The sequence below is a fragment of the Coturnix japonica genome, chromosome 3 (genome assembly GCF_001577835.2).
Source record: "Coturnix japonica isolate 7356 chromosome 3, Coturnix japonica 2.1, whole genome shotgun sequence".
NCBI lineage: Eukaryota > Metazoa > Chordata > Aves > Galliformes > Phasianidae > Coturnix > Coturnix japonica.
Window position 1 is genome coordinate 98,029,282 of NC_029518.1, and position 15,915 is coordinate 98,045,196.

Genomic DNA, 15,915 nt, shown 5'->3' on the forward strand with positions numbered 1-15,915 from the left:
GGTAAATGCAGCAGTAAAAGTACATAGAGGGAGAGCGTCAGACCTTCTACAGGCACTTGGCCTGGGGCCTTTTCCAATGCAACAAGGGATAATGAAAAAGGGAAGCATCTTGTTTAATGTTGGAAGGAACCTCTGGAAACTATCCAGTCTCAAATTGCTCAAGCAGAGACACCCAGAGCAGAGTGCTCAGCACCACATCCAGGTTACCCTTGAGGTTCCCCAGGGAGCAGCCCCTACCTCTCTCTGCTTCTCGTGCCAGGGCTCTGGTACCCACCCAGCACAGCGGTGCTGCTGATGGCAGCTCCTGGGCTCCAGGCTGTGCCCTGTGCCCCTGTGCTGCCCCAGGCACTGTGTAGCGCAGCTCCATCCCCTGGCATCTCCTGCAGGCCTTTATGACCGCAGTTGGATCCCCCCTCCTGCTCCAGGCTAAGCAGTCCCAGCCTCTCCTCCCAACAGTGCTGCTCCAGGCCCTGCAGCACCTTGGGATCCCCATGTAGGGCTCTATGCAGTGTGTTCAGGTCTCTCCTGTACTGGGGGCTCAGAACTGGACCCGGCACTCCAGGTACTGAGCCTCCTCCCTTGATGTGTAGGCAATACTTTGTCAAACCTGGTCCAGGATAACACTGGTCTAAACAGCAGAGGCGTATTTCTAGGGATGGGAACCAAACCTGGTCAGACAAACTAACTTATAAGTGAGAATGTGTGATTTTTATTCCAGCAGGATGCCTCCAGCTTCTACTGTCACAATTACAACATGGGAGACTGTGGAGGAGGCAACCCTGCAAGTACCTACCTGGTGTTCAAACATGAAGACATCCAAAGGGAATCCCTTGTGTACAGCCCACACCAGTTGTTTTTGGAGCAAAAATTACAAACGTTTTTCAGCCTCCTTGTATGCTTCAACTCAGGCTACTTGATTTGAAAGAGACTTCCAAGTGCCATGTACCAGACAGACCCATGGCAGGATTCTTCCAACAGCAACAGTCTGTAAAAGGAGAACTGGATGCCCATCTTGGTTTCTGTGCCTGTAGGGATGCTAAGAGTGCTCCCTCTCTTGCAGATTTTATACCAGGCTCAGCATAATCAAGAGTTGCCCCAGCTTGCTTATGATAAAGGGGAGAGGGCTCCCAGCATACACTGCATGGAGATCATGGCCATGCTCAAAGGACCTGCTTTAAGCTGAATCTCTTGTGCTGAATCTGCCCTTTCTGCCAGGCACAGCTTGAGCCAGGGTCCTTGCAGATCTCCCTGCCTTGTGGGGCTGGTGCTGGGGCCTGGGGACAACTTGAAGGAGGGAAGGTGAGGGTGGTGTTTGCACTTGTATTTGTGGGTCTGTGTCTCTCTAGAATTCATGATCTTTTCACTGTCTTGGGCAGGGAAGGAGATGGTGTTCCCCATTGACCCAGTGCAGGGAGGGAAGACCCCAGTAGCATTATCCACCAGATTCAAGCCCCCACCTTTACTAAGGTCCACCTATGAAACAGTCACAAGGATGAGGGCCAGGTCCCTGTCTATCCCTTTTTCTCTTTCTTTCTTGGGCTACAGGCACCCTGGAAATGACCAGTTTCAAAACAGTGGTGTTGCATCCCAAGGGAGGAATGAGACAGAGAAAGGAGACACAAGCACACACACCATAAGGACAGAAAGACATCTCCATAATGTTAATGCAAGCTGCCACCTTGTATTGTGCAAAGAGGGGTTCTCACAGGGCTGAGGTCTTGTTTTCCAGGGTCACCACCGCTCCCAGTGATGACTGTTGCCTCTGGTGCACTACAAAGGTACATGGTGGCTTCAGTGTTCTGCACGGAGATCAACGTGAGGGGACATCAGAGGCCATCAGGAATACCATCGGCTGTGGGAGGAAAGGTGTGGCAGTGCTCATCCCAACTCTATGAACACAGAGCCCTCAGTTAAAATACCCATTTCCCTTTGGGACTGTTTCTGAACTACAGCCCCAGGGCTGGTGGAAGCCTGGGAAGAGTCCCCATGCTCTCTATAGGGGGTGGCTGACCTGCCAGCAATAGTGGTGGAAGGTGCTGGAGGACACCAGACTGCTGCATCCCCAACAGCATCTCCCAGTTTGGATAATACAGCAGCAGGGACCCAGGGATGCCCACATGCCATTGGGCTGTGCGTTATTCTCTTTCTCCAGGGACCTCAGTTCCAACCCCAAGAGGAAGCAGCCATCCCACACCTGGCAGAGCTGAGCCTACCTCCGACAGCAGAAGACTTGCTCGGAGCAGAGACCAATGCGACCAATCCCTGGAGGGCATGAGCTATGGGAGCAGAAGCCCCCACGGCGCTCACAGTCCTGGGGTGATGCCCGAGCAAGGGACAGCCCTGCAGAGAGCAGAAAGAGACACCTCAGCACAGTTCTGCCCAGCTGTGAGCACAGCCTTCTGCCCCTGTACAACCAACATTGGTGCACCCTGTCTGTCTCCTTCCTGAACACAAGTGGAAAGCTCTCCCCATGCCCCTGGGCTGCCTATTCTTCCCTTTTTCCACCAGCCAAGGCAAACTTTCCAATGGAAATCCATTGGGTAGCACAGTAACCCAAGGAGGCTGTGGATCCCTGAAAGCATTCAAGGCCAGGATGGATGTGGCTCTGGGCAGCCTGCTCTGGTGGCTGTCAACCCTGCATATAGCAGGGAGATTGAAACTAGATGACCATTTTTGGTCCTTTTCAAGCCAGGCCATTCTATGATTCTATGATTCTATTCTATTTCATCATCAAACTCTCCATTATCCCCTACAAAATATCAACACCCACCACATCCCTACAACGTACGTATATCTCACCTGGTTCTCCCTGGAGCATCAGGAGGAGGACAGCAAAGAGGAGAGGCAGGATCTGCATGGCTGGGAGATGCCCAAAGGGTCACAGCTGTGGGGAGAAGAAAAAGCAGAGCAGGTTCCTTTCTTGCTGGCAGCAGCACTTCGATCCCAGCTGGAGTTCTCCTGCCACACAGGCAGTATCCCTTACACCACCAATTGTTCCCAAAGCACCTTTTCCTGTTTCTTCCCCTGTCAGAGATGACACGGAATCACTTTCCTCCAAGGCCTTCAGCTCCGGGTCTTGTGTCATCCTGCCTTGTGAAAGAGAAACACGGCGCTGTGGTTTGCTGGACGCTTCTTGGGACAGACTTCATCCCCATCTGTTAGCCTTGGCACTCAACCCGCCCTCCCAACACAAAGGAGCTCTGTGTTGCTCTCCTCCAGCCAAGCATGTTCTCTATGCTTCACTTGAGAGTTGCTGGGAAGACGCCACACGGGATGACATCTCCATTCAGCCCCATGAATGACAAGCTTTCATCACCATTTTGCATAAGAATTTGATGTGGCTTCGCAAAATGTTGACGGTATGCTTTTTAAATCAAGATTCAGGCTCATCTTATCCGTGTGTGTAATGCATGTTTATGCATATATGTACGTATGCCATGACATGCTCAATTATAATGCATGTTCACTGGGTAGTTACAGAAATAAACCTTACAGCCCAGCAGGGAGGAGGGGGGAGAATCACAGACTCTGTTTCAATGTAAGCTGGCTCTACAAGCTGTTCTCCAGCTATAAATGTGGCTATTTGTGGTCGAGAGAGAAGAGTCTGATGCTATAACATTCTCCATATTGCTGCCTATAGATGTTGGAATGGCTCCAGGGCTGAACCTGAAATACCCAGGGTTGAATCTTCTCTGTTTTCATCTTCTTTTGCGCAAAGCCCTCAGACTTTGTGCAAAACATCTTGTGCCATTCTGGTTAGTGAAAGAAACACTCACCGTGCCGTGAGTTGTGCAAAACAGCTTAGGACATAAACTGCAAATTGCTGCTTTGGTTCCACTTGACAGCTTCCTGAGGTCTCTATCCAGGGGAATCCCTGCGAGGTGGCCGTTGGCCTGGTTTCCTGCCCTTTGCATGCTGTGGTTTCTCTGAGTCACTTGCAGAAATATCCCTTGGCAGGGAGGCCCAGTGCTCTGTGACAAACATCAGGCTCTGGGCTTCAGGTCAGCTTTCTGTGTGTAAGCCCTTGGGTTGTTTCCCTTAAAAGCCAACCATCATCGCTGCCACCTTTGGCTGAGCATACATGAGCACTGAGCTTCACACAGGCAGTAGGAGAATGAGCCACAAAGGTACAGATGTTCCCCTTACTACCAGATATATGACCTCAGAGCAGCTAGCAAAGCCTGACCATATCCTTTATTAACTCCTTGTGTCATAGGAAAGACTGGTTCCATCCAGGGAGATGTTTCAAAAAGGTCTTTGGTCTCAGCTAAGCCTCTGAGGCTATTCTATTCTATTCTATTCTATTCTATTCTATTCTATTCTATTCTATTCTATTCTATTCTATTCTATTCTATTCTATTCTATTCTATTCTATTCTATTCCATTCCATTCCATTCCATTCCATTCCATTCTTTTCTACTCCACTTTACCCTACTCTACTACAGTCTAATCTACTCTACTGCACTACTCTCTCCTGCAGCTGATGTGAATGTTGCAGACATACTGCAAATTTATATAGCCTAAAGTAATTGAGAGTAAAACCAGGCTTTGAATCTTAAACTGAGATCACCTGCCCACTTTTGTTCTTCTTAGATCCCATAATGACTGTTTTGCCAGGTCTGAAATCTCTGGACCCAAATGGTTCAGAACAAAGAATTACACTGGAAAAGACTTTCATGCTCCCTGTGGAAGTGATGACTGACTCCAGCTGTGATCAGGACGGTGGCTCCTATCAGGTCTGGGTGGAACACATGCTTGTACCCATTCAACCAGCAGCATGAAAGGGGAAAACATTTTGGCAAGCTAAATGTTCCTGAATCTGATTTCAGAATCCTTATCTTGTTTGAGCTTCTGAAGATTAATACTATTTCTAACAAAATTAATAACAAAACCACACATGGCTGCCATACAATCTCCCCAGATATTGCTTTTATTAAAGGAATGGCAAATGTTTGCTTAAAGAATGACTGGTACAATGGTTCCCTGGCTCCAACAATGCAAGAAGAGTTCATTCCCAGGCTTCTGGAGATCCTGTGCAATTACTCACACTATAACCTATGTAAAGGAAAGAACAGTACAGGGTTTTCACACCTAAATTGAAGGGGAAAATCCCAACATATAGAGCTTGAAATCTGGGAAGTCAGTTTAGCCATAGTCAAGTCTTACCATCTACAGCAAGAATACCCAGTACGGCACGGCCCCAGGTAAGCGTTCCCATTAGGGCATTTCCCAGGGGTGCAGAAGGTCCCACGGTATCCACATTTAATGTGATGTCTTGGAGAGCGGGAAAAGCCTGCACAATTAACAAAGAAAACAAAAGAAAAATTAAGGAAAAAAAAGAGAGGAGAGGAGAGGAGAGGAGAGGAGAGGAGAGGAGAGGAGAGGATCATACAGCTCGTAGATAGCCTCACACTTTCATTTATTCCTTACCCGCAGCTCCATGAACCGCCACAAAGAGGAGCACAACGAAAAAGCAAAGGATTCTCATGGCAGAAAGCAGACTGGGAAATCCTGTCACTGCAGAGAAATGACACTGAGATGTTAATAAGTGTTGTCCACCTACAGACACAGTGAGCTGAGGAGTGAAGGACAGAAATTATCATTGAAAATCATATAGGATACAGTTTATTTATAATCACGTACTTTGTCTTAAAGTTTCCCTGGACCATGGATAGGATCATGGCACAGGAAGAACAATACAATACAACTTCAAATCCACCTTTTAATTACCATGTCAATTAAGTAGGTTTATACTAAGTTGCTTGACATGTTGCAATGCATTGCCATAAACTCAATCTGCTTTGTGGAAATTGTTAATTTAGAAACCAAAACATGACAGTTCTTACTATATTCACACAAGGCAACACAAAGCACATTTTCAAGTCTTTCTAAAGCAAGAATAGAGAAGGAATCACTAAGGTTGGAAAGACCACGAAGGTCATCCAGTCCAGTCCAACCATCAACCAATGCCTGTGACCGCTTTTATGCTCACTTCCAGAACTATTTCCAAGACAAATTTCCTCTTACATCTCCTTCTGCAGCCTGCAAACGTTCTTTTTTCTAATCAGTATTTACCTAAACTAATGCTTGATGGACTGAGTCACTGCATGGTTACGGTTATGATGGAGTAAAGCAGCTATCCATGGAAGATCTGAAATCTCCATCCATTTTCAGAAAGACAGAGCTGTAAAAGAGAGGCTGAATAACGAGAACGTTTGGGTCATTACCACGAAAGAGGAGGCTCTGGGTTGGAGTAGTCCTGCGGATCAGCGTCAGCCACCCAAATGCATTAAGATGGAGGAGCAGAGCGTGGCTCTACGTGGCTTCTGGAGACTGGGAAGGATGATTGCTCTTCACAACCTTCTTGGGGCCAGTCAGGGGGTGTCTGCAGTTTTGGGGAGAGTCAAGGCACCGTTCAACAGATCCACTCTGTTAGTGTCCCCCTGTGAGGGACCAAGGTATTGCTCTCTAAATATTGCAGCATCGCCTCAAGAAATGCACCGAGCTGCCTGCAAAACAGCTTTGGGACCTCTGTTGGTGCAACGTTAGACCGCAGAGACTTGCTCAAGGTTTCTGTCATGGCAACTGCTCAGTTCAGGTGGGCTTTGTGGTTAGCAGGAATTACTATTACTCAATTTAACTGCTTGTTTAACGTAGAAGGATGTGCACCAAGGCTGGAAAATACCTCCAAGATCATCCAGTCCAACCATCCGCCTACCACCAATATTTCCCCACAACTTTGTAATGAGGAAGCACCGTCTCCATCTATTTTCATTGCTTTCCTTTGAATTCTTTACAAAGGTAAGAAATAGGTCACCGTAAAATGAAATGCAATAATCCAGTCCCTGTCTCCATACATGGGGTAAGATTTCCCATTGGGCCCCTCAGGTTAGAACTGCCAGTTATAATCATGTTGTCTGTAGACGGGAGAGCTTTCTGAGCCACAGCTTCACCACCCATACCCGCTATTTTATTGTCATAGAACGGTTTGAGTTGGAAGGGATCCTTGAAGGCCATTTGGTTCCAGCTCCCTGCAGTGAACAGAGACACCCACAGCTTTATGGATGCCCAGAGCCTGGCCTCAAGCATTACCTTGGAAGGGACAGAAGCACGTAACCCTGAACATCCTCCTACACCTTCCCCATCACAACCCCCCTCACACTTTCCGTGTGCTTACAGAAATTCCTGCTTTTTCTCCAGGGATCTGTTGTAAGAGGATCCTCACCCTCCTTTTCAGGCTTCTTTCACTTCTATCTGAAGCCGACCTGCCACATTCTATGGGAGTTTCTGTTCTCTGTCAGCCCTTCGCTCACAGCTGAGCCCTCCCCTCTGTGAGCCCCCCCAGCTGCCTTTCATGCCCAGTGGGGATTTTTCTTAGACCTCTTTGTTCTCTTTTTTGAGTGAAAGCAAATATTTTACCGAGGTCTCTAGCACAGCCTTTTTTTAACAGCTTTCAGGCTGCCTGCAGGCTTCTTGCTCCTCTGGGCTGCCCCTTTTGGTGCTCTTTTGCGCTCATTTTTGCTTCTTCTTGAGACTGGATATTGCAGGAGACTCAAGATCTTTCTCCTCCTCCTGGCACGAGACCAGGATACAACGACCTTGCTGACACTTCCCCACTTCGTTCCTCAGGCTCTTCATCTGTTCATGACAAGCTGAGATCCCTGCATTCCCTTTAATGCCCTTGATTTCCTCATTGCAATTGTTATACAATCACTGTGGAGTCTCATTCACAGCTATTCCAGCAAACCAGCCCCGTGAGAGTCACCACAGCTTTTTGGCATCCCACCAAATTCCTGCTTTTTGGCTATAATTATTTCTTCTTCCTGAATGAAAGGAGTTAACCTTAATCCTGGGTGGAAGAGCGTAGCTTAATCAGAACAGGAACTTTGTGTTTGCTTAGCTGCCTCCTATGGGCCGTGCAAGGCCCAGCTCATGAGCACAAAGGACTTTCCAGCCCCTAGATGGAAGGAGTGATTAAGGCTCAAATAGCACCTCTGGGCTCAGAGAACCTGATTATTATTAATGATTGTTTCATTGGTTGTGGCAATGTGTTATACAATAACACCAAGTGCAGTGCGTGTTTACTCCAGGCTGAATAGATCTAAACTCCCCAAATGCAGAGTGAACCACATGCCCCGTCCATCCCTGGAGGTGTTCAAGGCCAGGTTGGATGGGGCCCTGGGCAGCCTGGTATTAAATGTGGAGGTTGGTGGCCCTGCATGCAGCAGAGGGGTTGGAGCTCCATGATCCTTGAGGTCCCTTCCAACCCAAATGTTCTATGATTCTATAATCATTCCCCACAGCTCCACAGCCAACATGGGCAGGGCTGTGGAGAACATACAGCCATAGACCTCAGAAACCAGAGGGATCAAAACGCACCTCGCTGATTAATGGTTTAAAAAGTCTTGTGTTATTACCCGTGCTTTATTAGATATTGACACCAATCAAAGAATTTGCAGAGTTGGCTCTTTGAATACATGTTACAGAAGAGAAAAAAGAGCACAAATCACTTCTGCTTTGTAGGGCTGAGCAATTGTTCAGAGCCTGCAAGAGAACAGAAGATTTCAGCGTCCAGCAGCACCCCAAACAACAGAATGGCAACGTAGGGAAAGATGATGCTACAGTACTGCTGTCGCTGCTAATGATACTACCAAGGCTACCAGCTCAATGCCGACCATGGATCCAAAAGGGTCTGCAGCACTTTGCCAGTCCATTGTAGCAGGTACCTCTGGATCTCTTGAAGAGAGGACACAGCAAGAATGAACACTCGCCCTTCATCTTCCGACACGTGACAGTGTCTGACTCTGTAATGGAGGAAAAGAACCTGTGAGACTCTTCCATTGGATTTCTAAGTGCAATGAAAGCTGGTCCCCATGCTACCAAGTCAGTTCAGCAAGAGGGATGTGAACCCACTGTTGAGTTTTGCTGTGATGTCTGAAGACATCCATGAGTTACAGATTGTGAGGTTCTCCCCTCAACCCTGAAAGTGCCAACTGGAGTTTGCCTACTCAACACTCATTCACCAGACCCATCTCCAAGCATCATGTCAATGTGTCATGAGTTCATTCCTCATTTACAGGACAGTTTCCTGCTCCCCAAACATAAAAATGACCCTTGATTGTATTTACACTTACCTGGAGCAGCCTGCGGTACTGCCAGGAGAACAAGAAGCAGGAGGAATATACCTGTGGCTTTAGCTGACATTGTCATGTTGCCCTGAAGCTGCCGAGGCCAAGAGGAAGGAACGAACCTCACTTTATAAAGCTTTGTTCAATGTGATCACCAGGGATTTAGCAATCTTATAAATAACAGGTTGGAAAGATGATGTGTGTTGTAACCTCTAATTACAATTCCTGTGTGGATGCATAGCACAAGATTCCCCACCCCAATAAGCCTGCAAAAATAGGGCAGGCATCCCATGCCATTCCATCTCATTCCATACCATGCCATGCCATGCCATGTGCAGAGGTGATTTCACCACTGTCTGTATTTAGCCTCCTTGGAGATGTGAGTGGCTTTTTAGCATAGCAAGAGGAAAAATAGGCTGTAGGCCATGCACCACATGTTTCATTCGGTGGTTGCTTAAATGCAAGCCCTGGAGGATGCAAAGTTCTTCCATGGTTGGTAAATAATCAGCACTGAAAACAGAGATCCTGGTTGCACTCCTAAAATCAGAGAGAGTAGCTCAGCTCCCCAGCCAGCAGCATATCCCTGAGCACACAGGTTTGGGTCACTGTTCATATGCAAGTATCAAGAGGGAAGCATAGGGCAGGGAGAGACAGGCATCACATACTGGGCATCTATAGAGATCTCTGGAGACTGAGTTGGATGACAGACTGCTGCTTAAACCAGCAGAGTCCAGGGTTAGTTCCAAGGGTTGCCAAGAAACTTGCTAAAGCTTTTAAAAAAAAAACAGCAGAAAAATGAGTTAAAGACCCCAAACGTGCTCATATGGGATGGGATGGGATGGGATGGGATGGGATGGAATGGAATGGGATGGGATGGGATGGAATGGGACAGGATGCAATTGGATAGTATGGCAAGGGATGGGATAGGATGCAATGGCATAGCATGGCATTGGATGGTATAGAATGAGATAGAATGGCATGGGATGGGATGGCATGGAATGATAAGATAAGATGGGATGCAATGGTATAACTTAGCATGGGATGGGATGGGATGGGATGGGATGGGATGGGATGGGATGGGATGAGGTGGATGGCAATGGATGGGATGAGGTGGATGGCAATGGATGGGATGAGGTGGCATGAGGTGGCATGAAATAGAATGACATAAGACAGGAAGGGATAGAATAGGATGGGATTGCATTGCATGGGATTAGACAAGATGGCAAGGCAAGGGATGGGATAGGATAGGATGCAATGGCATGGGTTGGTATGGGATGAGATGGGATGCCCTGACATGGGATGGGATTGCACGATATGGAATGAGATGGAATGGGGTGTCATGACATGGGATGGGATGGGATGGGATGGGATGGGATGGGATGGGATGGGATGGGATGGGATGGGATGGGATGGGATGGCATAGGACGGGATAACTCCTGACATCCCAGTGGACCCGCTGAGCTTCGGGAGCATCCTGCATGACTTTCCAAAACCACTCACAAATCCTTGGACACCATTTGGACTTCAATAGCAGCCGTCTCTTCCAATGGAGAGGAGGAAAAACAACGCAATTCATCTATGGCAGCACCACACACCGTGCTCCGGCTGCCACCTAGTGCTCAGTCCCGCGGGGACAGCAGGGGACATCGGGATGCGCCAACCACCCCCTATGGTCCACGCGGGGCCCCAAAAAGCCGCCGAGAATCAAAGATCGTGACGTAAGAACCCCGCGGCGGGGCGGGGGGAGGCATCTGGGGAGGTGCTCAAGTGTTTCCTCCTCCTCTTCCTCCTCCTTTTCCTCCTCCTCCTCCTGATGCGCGCAGGATGCGCGGGGTCTTCCCGGCGCTCTGTCTGGCGCTGTTGGCGGCGGAGCGCGGAGCGAGTGAGTGAACGCGCAGCGTGCGCGGGATTTGCGCGGGGAGAAGGGAGAGAGGGCTGCGCCTCCATGTTCGCACCACCCCCAGCCTGGACCCCTCTGCTTATCCCTCCTTTCCTCCCTAAACGAGGTGTTTCGGGATCCGCGCAGCCTCTATTCTTTATTAAAGGGGGTAAAAAAGAGAGAAAACACTGCAATTTTTGAATATTTGTCTTAAGTTTGAAGCTGGGCACGTTTTATCTGAACCCGTCTTTAGTTGTGTCCCTGGGTGGTGCTGGTTGTGCTGCTGCTGACAAGCCCTGAGGAGCCGGCAGCCCAAGATAAGGGTGGGACACAGGCTGTGAACTCATGGGGAAGCTGTGTATTGCATCTTTTAGGTGTGTGTGGCATCCCCAGCAGCTCCTCTCTCTTATTTTCCAGGGCTTTGCACCATCATCCATTACCTTTCCCAAGGGCAGCTGGGCTGGTTTTGTGGGACCATCACCTGTCTGGTACCTGGCTACGTGGCTCAGCTCCTCAGCGTCCTCTGGTTGAAGGCAGATGGACACCCACCGGGCTGCAGGGTCCTGGTCCTCCACATCCTACAGTTTGGCCTCTGGAAACGGTGAGAGATTTACCCTGCAGTCCATCCAGCCTCCCTGTAAACCTACCCAAAATGGTGTGGACATCCCATTCCATGTCATCCTATCCCATGCCATCCCAACAAATGCAATGCCATCTGGTCCCATGCCATGTCATGACATCTCATCCCATGCTATCCCAACTCATGCCTTGCCATCTTGTCCAATCCCATGCCATGCAATGCCATCCCATTCTGTCCCTTCACATCGTACGCCATTCTATTGCATGCCACCTCTTGCCATCTCATCCTATCCCATCCCATCCCATTTCATCTCATCCTATCCCATCCCATCCCATTTCATATCATTTCATCCCATGCCATGCCATGCCATGCCATCCCATGCCATGCCATGCCATGCCATGCCATGCCATGCCATCCCATCCCATCCCATCCCATCCCATCCCATCCCATCCCATGCCAACTCATCCCATCTCATCCCATGCCATCCCATCATCTCATCATCTCATCTCATTCAATCCCATCCCATCTCATCATTCCATGCCATCCCATCCCATTTCATCCCATCCCATCCCATTCCAACCCATCCTGCTGATTCTTGCAGGTACTGGGATATTTTGTGGATGGAGGTGAAGGCAAACAGCAATGCAGGTACTGGGGAGATGCTGATGCAACATGCAGATGTGTGTGTGCTGCGGCTCCTGGAAGCCCTGCTGCAAAGTCTGCCTCACCTCCTGTTGCAGTTGTATGTTGTCGTGGTCAGTGAGCCAGCCAGCCTCATCCCTGGTGAGTCTTTGGGCTATGCATGGATTTCCCAGTCAGCACAGTCATGCCTTCCAGTGTACAATGCATCTCTATGGCACACAATGCCTTGGTTGGGTTTGAACCCAACATACGTTCTCTAGGTTCATCCCAAAATGTGCTGTTAGGGGTTTGGGGCTGCTTCATGGACAAGGTGAATTTTCAGCTTGGATTTCTAAAGGGAGAGGTTGGGATGTGAACAAGGTCATATTGGTTGGTGTTAGGCTGTGGTGGGACTGGGAGTGGAATGGGGTAGCATGGTTAGGTTGTGGTTGGACTTGATGATCTTGAAGGTCTTTTCCAACCTGAGCAACTCTATGATTCTCTGACAGTGCAAGTGTGCAAAGGAGACTCAGTCTGGCAGGACCTGCTGTCTATCTTGCATGGGTGCTGTGCTACAGGTAGCTCCTTTGAGCCCTCAGTTTCCCCTGTCCCCATACAGCTGTCAGCGCTGGGCTGTCCCTGCTGTCCCTCTGCTGGGCTTTGGTTTCCTACAGCCGCTCCTGCTGCCTGCTGAGACCTGGCCACGTGTGTCTGCCGGCTGCAGCCCTGCTCTGCCTGCTGCTCTGGAGGATGGGGATGCTGACAAGCAGGGTCCTGGCCCTGCTGCTCTTTGCCAGGCTCTATTCCTGCTGGGTTCTGGCTGTAGCAGGTAAGAGCAGCATTCATTGTCCCTATGCCCATTGCCAGCCATGGGGATGCTCCCACTGACCCCAAATTGCTTGTATCTTTTCGGTGCCATTCCCTTGCAGGCACCCACTGGTTGCTGATGTCCTTCTGGCTGGTGGCCCTGCAGAGTGACATTGTGGCCCAGCCCTGTCGCTGGAGGCTGTTCAACGTCCTAATGGGAGCTGTGTACATCTTCTGCTACATCAATGTCCAGCCTGGTCCTTCCAAGCACCGCATGGCTGTGTTCTACGTGGTGAGTACCCACAATGTGGCTCTGGGCAGCCCGGTCTGCTGGTTGGTAACCCTGCACATAGCAGGGGGGTTGAAACAAGATAAGCATCATGGTCCTTTCCAACCCATGCCATTTTATAATTCTGATAAATTCATTATAATGAATATCTATATTGCAAGATACATCATCAGGGGCTGGAAACAGGGTGGTTTGCATCATCAGAATCATATCAGAGGACGTAACCATGGCTCTCTGTCCCATAGGTAATGCTGATGGAGAACACGCTCCTGCTGCTGCTGGCCACTGAGTTCCTGCAGGCAGAGATGGGGCACAGCCTGCGTGTGAGCGGGGCTGCCATGGCGGGGGCTGCCCTCGGTGAGAGCCGCTGCAGGCTGCAGTGTGGGCTGCATGTTTGGAGAGCAGCTTTGGCAAATCTCTGTCTTGTTTTGCTTTATTTCTTCAAGAGTTTATTGGTTATTCGTGGGCATAAGTAAAGAAGTGTTGTGATATCAGAGCGGTGAGGTTGGGAATGGCCTCCCAGCAGCAAAGGTGTCTGATGAGGTCCTTAGAAGTGATGATGGTGGGGGTTTGGGATGTGAGAAGGACCCGTCCCATCTCAAACACACACACACAGGCTCCTGAACTGGATATAAAGGTGTTCTTGGAGCTGATGTCCAGTGGGAATGGGAGGCTGCTATGCAGGAGGAACAGAAGGTGCCTGGAAGTGAGATGTGGATGTGGTTGGAGGGCCAGGACGCTGCAAGGTATTGCTGTATTGCAGCAGTATCTTTGCAAGGAGGAACGTGTTCTCTCCTGCACACCTCATTGAATGCATTGAATTCATCCCTTGATGTTTTCCTGTTCTTTTTGCAGGTGTTGCAGCCATGGTGCTTTATTACAGCCTGTTCCATCCCAAATCCTCCAAGATCAGGCAGGGCATCCTGGAAACCTCCAGCTGTGCTGGTAGCAATGACCAGGCTGCTGGGAATAGCTCCTGCATGGGGCAGAGCTGGGGAACTTCAATAGATGGAGAATCCTTGGCTGCAGAAAGGACCACAATAACTCCCCAAACTGAGAACAGCCCATCGCCCCTCCAGCTCAGGGCGAGTTCAGAGGATGGATGGACAAATCACCACCATTGGCTGCTGGTGAAGCTGGCCTTGAAGACTGGAAATGTATCAAAGATCAACGCAGCTTTTGGGAATGCTGGTGTGGGAGAGCTTTACATTGACGGGAGGGAGATGGGAACACCCCAACATGGAGCAGAGCCTTCCCTCCCCACAGTGGAAATTGCTCCTCTGGGCCTTGAGTTGGGTCTATTAGAGGAGAAGTCAATGGTGGTGAGGAACGGAGGAGGCAGCAAACATGAAGTTGGGGCTGGAAGGAACAGAGGAGGGCAAGAGGCTGCTGGTCACCCTGCCACCCCCCCACCCCACTGCTCCTCTGCATCCCTACCTGAGGGATCCTCGGTGTATTTCAGTGCCAGCACAGGCGGCATCACCTCTCCTGGTTCAGTGATGGTGACAGCCACCTCCACGGCCCCGCTGCAAGGGGACAGTGAAGCCCACTCTTCCCCAGGATGTCTGGCAGGAGGAAGGGGAAGAAGAGAAGATTTCTCCCTTGAGACAGCGAGCATCAGCCCCATCCTGGCTTCTCATACCCACAGGCACCTTCAGAGTGATGTGTGTATGGGGACAGAGGGAGCCCCTGTGGGGTGGCATCACCTGCAGGACACCCATCCCTGTGGCACGCAGGGAGTTGTCGGCCTGAGGAGCAAGCTGAGGCCACCGCGCTTTACCTCCACCCCTAAAGCTGATTCCAAATGTTCCCAGCGAGGACTGAGGGACGTGGGAGAGGGGAAGGATGTGTCATGACAAACCGGGTCACCAACCAGCAGCCCAGGCTGCCCAGAGCCACATCCAGCCTGGCCTCGAATGACTGCAGGGATGGGGCATCCACAGCCTCCTTGGGCAACCATTAACCTGGCGCACAACCACAGCTTTCACAAGCAGTTTCTCCCCGCTCCTCCGCCACCAGAGGGAGGTGGTGCTCAATGCTGCCGGAGCTCGCTCCTTCCAGGGGCCGTGACACATCCCACACCCCACACACTGACCGTGGGACGGGGCTGGGGTTGTGGGGCTGCTAACAGCTGCAACCCCCCAGTGGGAATGAGTGAGGGAGGAATGGGGGGCTCTGGGATGCTGGAGGTGGCTGATGCTGTGCACAGCGAGTGCCTGGGTGGATAGCGACGGGACAAGGGGGAATGGTTTGAAACTGAGACAGGGGAGGTTCAGGTTGGATCTTAGGAGGAAGTTTTTCCCCCAGAGGGTGGTGACGCACTGGAACAGGTTGCCCAAGGAGGCTGTGGATGCCCCATCCCTGCAGGCATTCAAGGCCAGGCTGGATGTGGCTCTGGGCAGCCTGGGCTGCTGGTTGGTGACCCTGCACACAGCAGGGGGTTGGAGCTGGATGAGCACTGTGGGCCTTTTCAACCCAGACCATCCCATGGTCCTGTGATTCTGTGACTCCATCCCACCACACTCAGGCTATGGTTCTCCTATGCTCCCGTCTGGCCTGGAATAAAGGATTTCAGCTCATTTGCCTCCGATGAGCCCTTTTGGTTTGCATT

At 50.2% G+C, this 15,915-nt stretch overlaps 2 protein-coding genes and 1 long non-coding RNA gene across 5 annotated transcripts; 1 reads left to right on the forward strand and 2 right to left on the reverse strand.

The window, feature by feature from the left end:
* Positions 1 to 1,656: 1,656 nt before the first annotated feature.
* On the reverse strand, positions 1,657 to 3,141 carry LOC107312440. The gene is made up of 3 exons (XR_001554496.2): positions 2,800 to 3,141; positions 2,214 to 2,340; positions 1,657 to 1,852 (listed from the first exon to the last, which is right to left on the reverse strand). It is a non-coding gene; the product is annotated as an uncharacterized LOC107312440 (long non-coding RNA).
* Positions 3,142 to 8,353: 5,212 nt separating this feature from the next.
* DEFB1 (defensin beta 1) lies at positions 8,354 to 9,979 on the reverse strand. The gene is made up of 2 exons (XM_032443218.1): positions 9,135 to 9,979; positions 8,354 to 8,804 (listed from the first exon to the last, which is right to left on the reverse strand). The coding sequence occupies exons 1-2, from the start codon at positions 9,208 to 9,210 to the stop codon at positions 8,665 to 8,667; spliced, it is 216 nt and encodes a 71-aa protein (XP_032299109.1). The 5' UTR covers positions 9,211 to 9,979; the 3' UTR covers positions 8,354 to 8,664.
* A 775-nt stretch (positions 9,980 to 10,754) lies between these two features.
* XKR5 (XK related 5) lies at positions 10,755 to 15,629 on the forward strand. 3 transcript variants are annotated; one of them, XM_015859639.2, is made up of 7 exons: positions 10,755 to 11,010; positions 11,425 to 11,608; positions 12,189 to 12,370; positions 12,828 to 13,037; positions 13,138 to 13,307; positions 13,550 to 13,661; positions 14,160 to 15,629. In XM_015859639.2, exons 1-7 carry the CDS (start codon positions 10,953 to 10,955, stop codon positions 15,158 to 15,160), a joined length of 1,917 nt encoding a protein of 638 aa, XP_015715125.1. In that variant the 5' UTR covers positions 10,755 to 10,952; the 3' UTR covers positions 15,161 to 15,629. The 3 variants fall into 3 exon arrangements, with proteins under 3 accessions (XP_015715125.1, XP_032299724.1, XP_032299725.1); XM_032443834.1 differs by lacking the exon at positions 10,755 to 11,010 and having other exon boundaries at positions 11,574 to 11,608; positions 12,189 to 12,235; positions 12,328 to 12,370; XM_032443833.1 differs by lacking the exons at positions 10,755 to 11,010; positions 12,189 to 12,370 and having other exon boundaries at positions 11,431 to 11,608.
* The last annotated feature ends 286 nt before the right edge of the window (positions 15,630 to 15,915 follow it).

Bases quoted from the DNA above. Each gene is read 5' to 3' on its own strand.
- DEFB1 (XM_032443218.1), bottom strand. From the start codon at position 9,210: ATGACAATGTCAGCTAAAGCCACAGGTATATTCCTCCTGCTTCTTGTT. The intron at 8,805-9,134 runs GTAAGTGTAAAT...CCTCCATTACAG, and splicing joins AGTACCGCAGGCTGCTCCAG to AGTCAGACACTGTCACGTGT.
- XKR5 (XM_015859639.2), top strand. From the start codon at position 10,953: ATGCGCGGGGTCTTCCCGGCGCTCTGTCTGGCGCTGTTGGCGGCGGAG. The intron at 11,011-11,424 runs GTGAGTGAACGC...CTTATTTTCCAG, and splicing joins GGCGGCGGAGCGCGGAGCGA to GGCTTTGCACCATCATCCAT. The intron at 13,308-13,549 runs GTGAGTACCCAC...TCTGTCCCATAG, and splicing joins GCATGGCTGTGTTCTACGTG to GTAATGCTGATGGAGAACAC.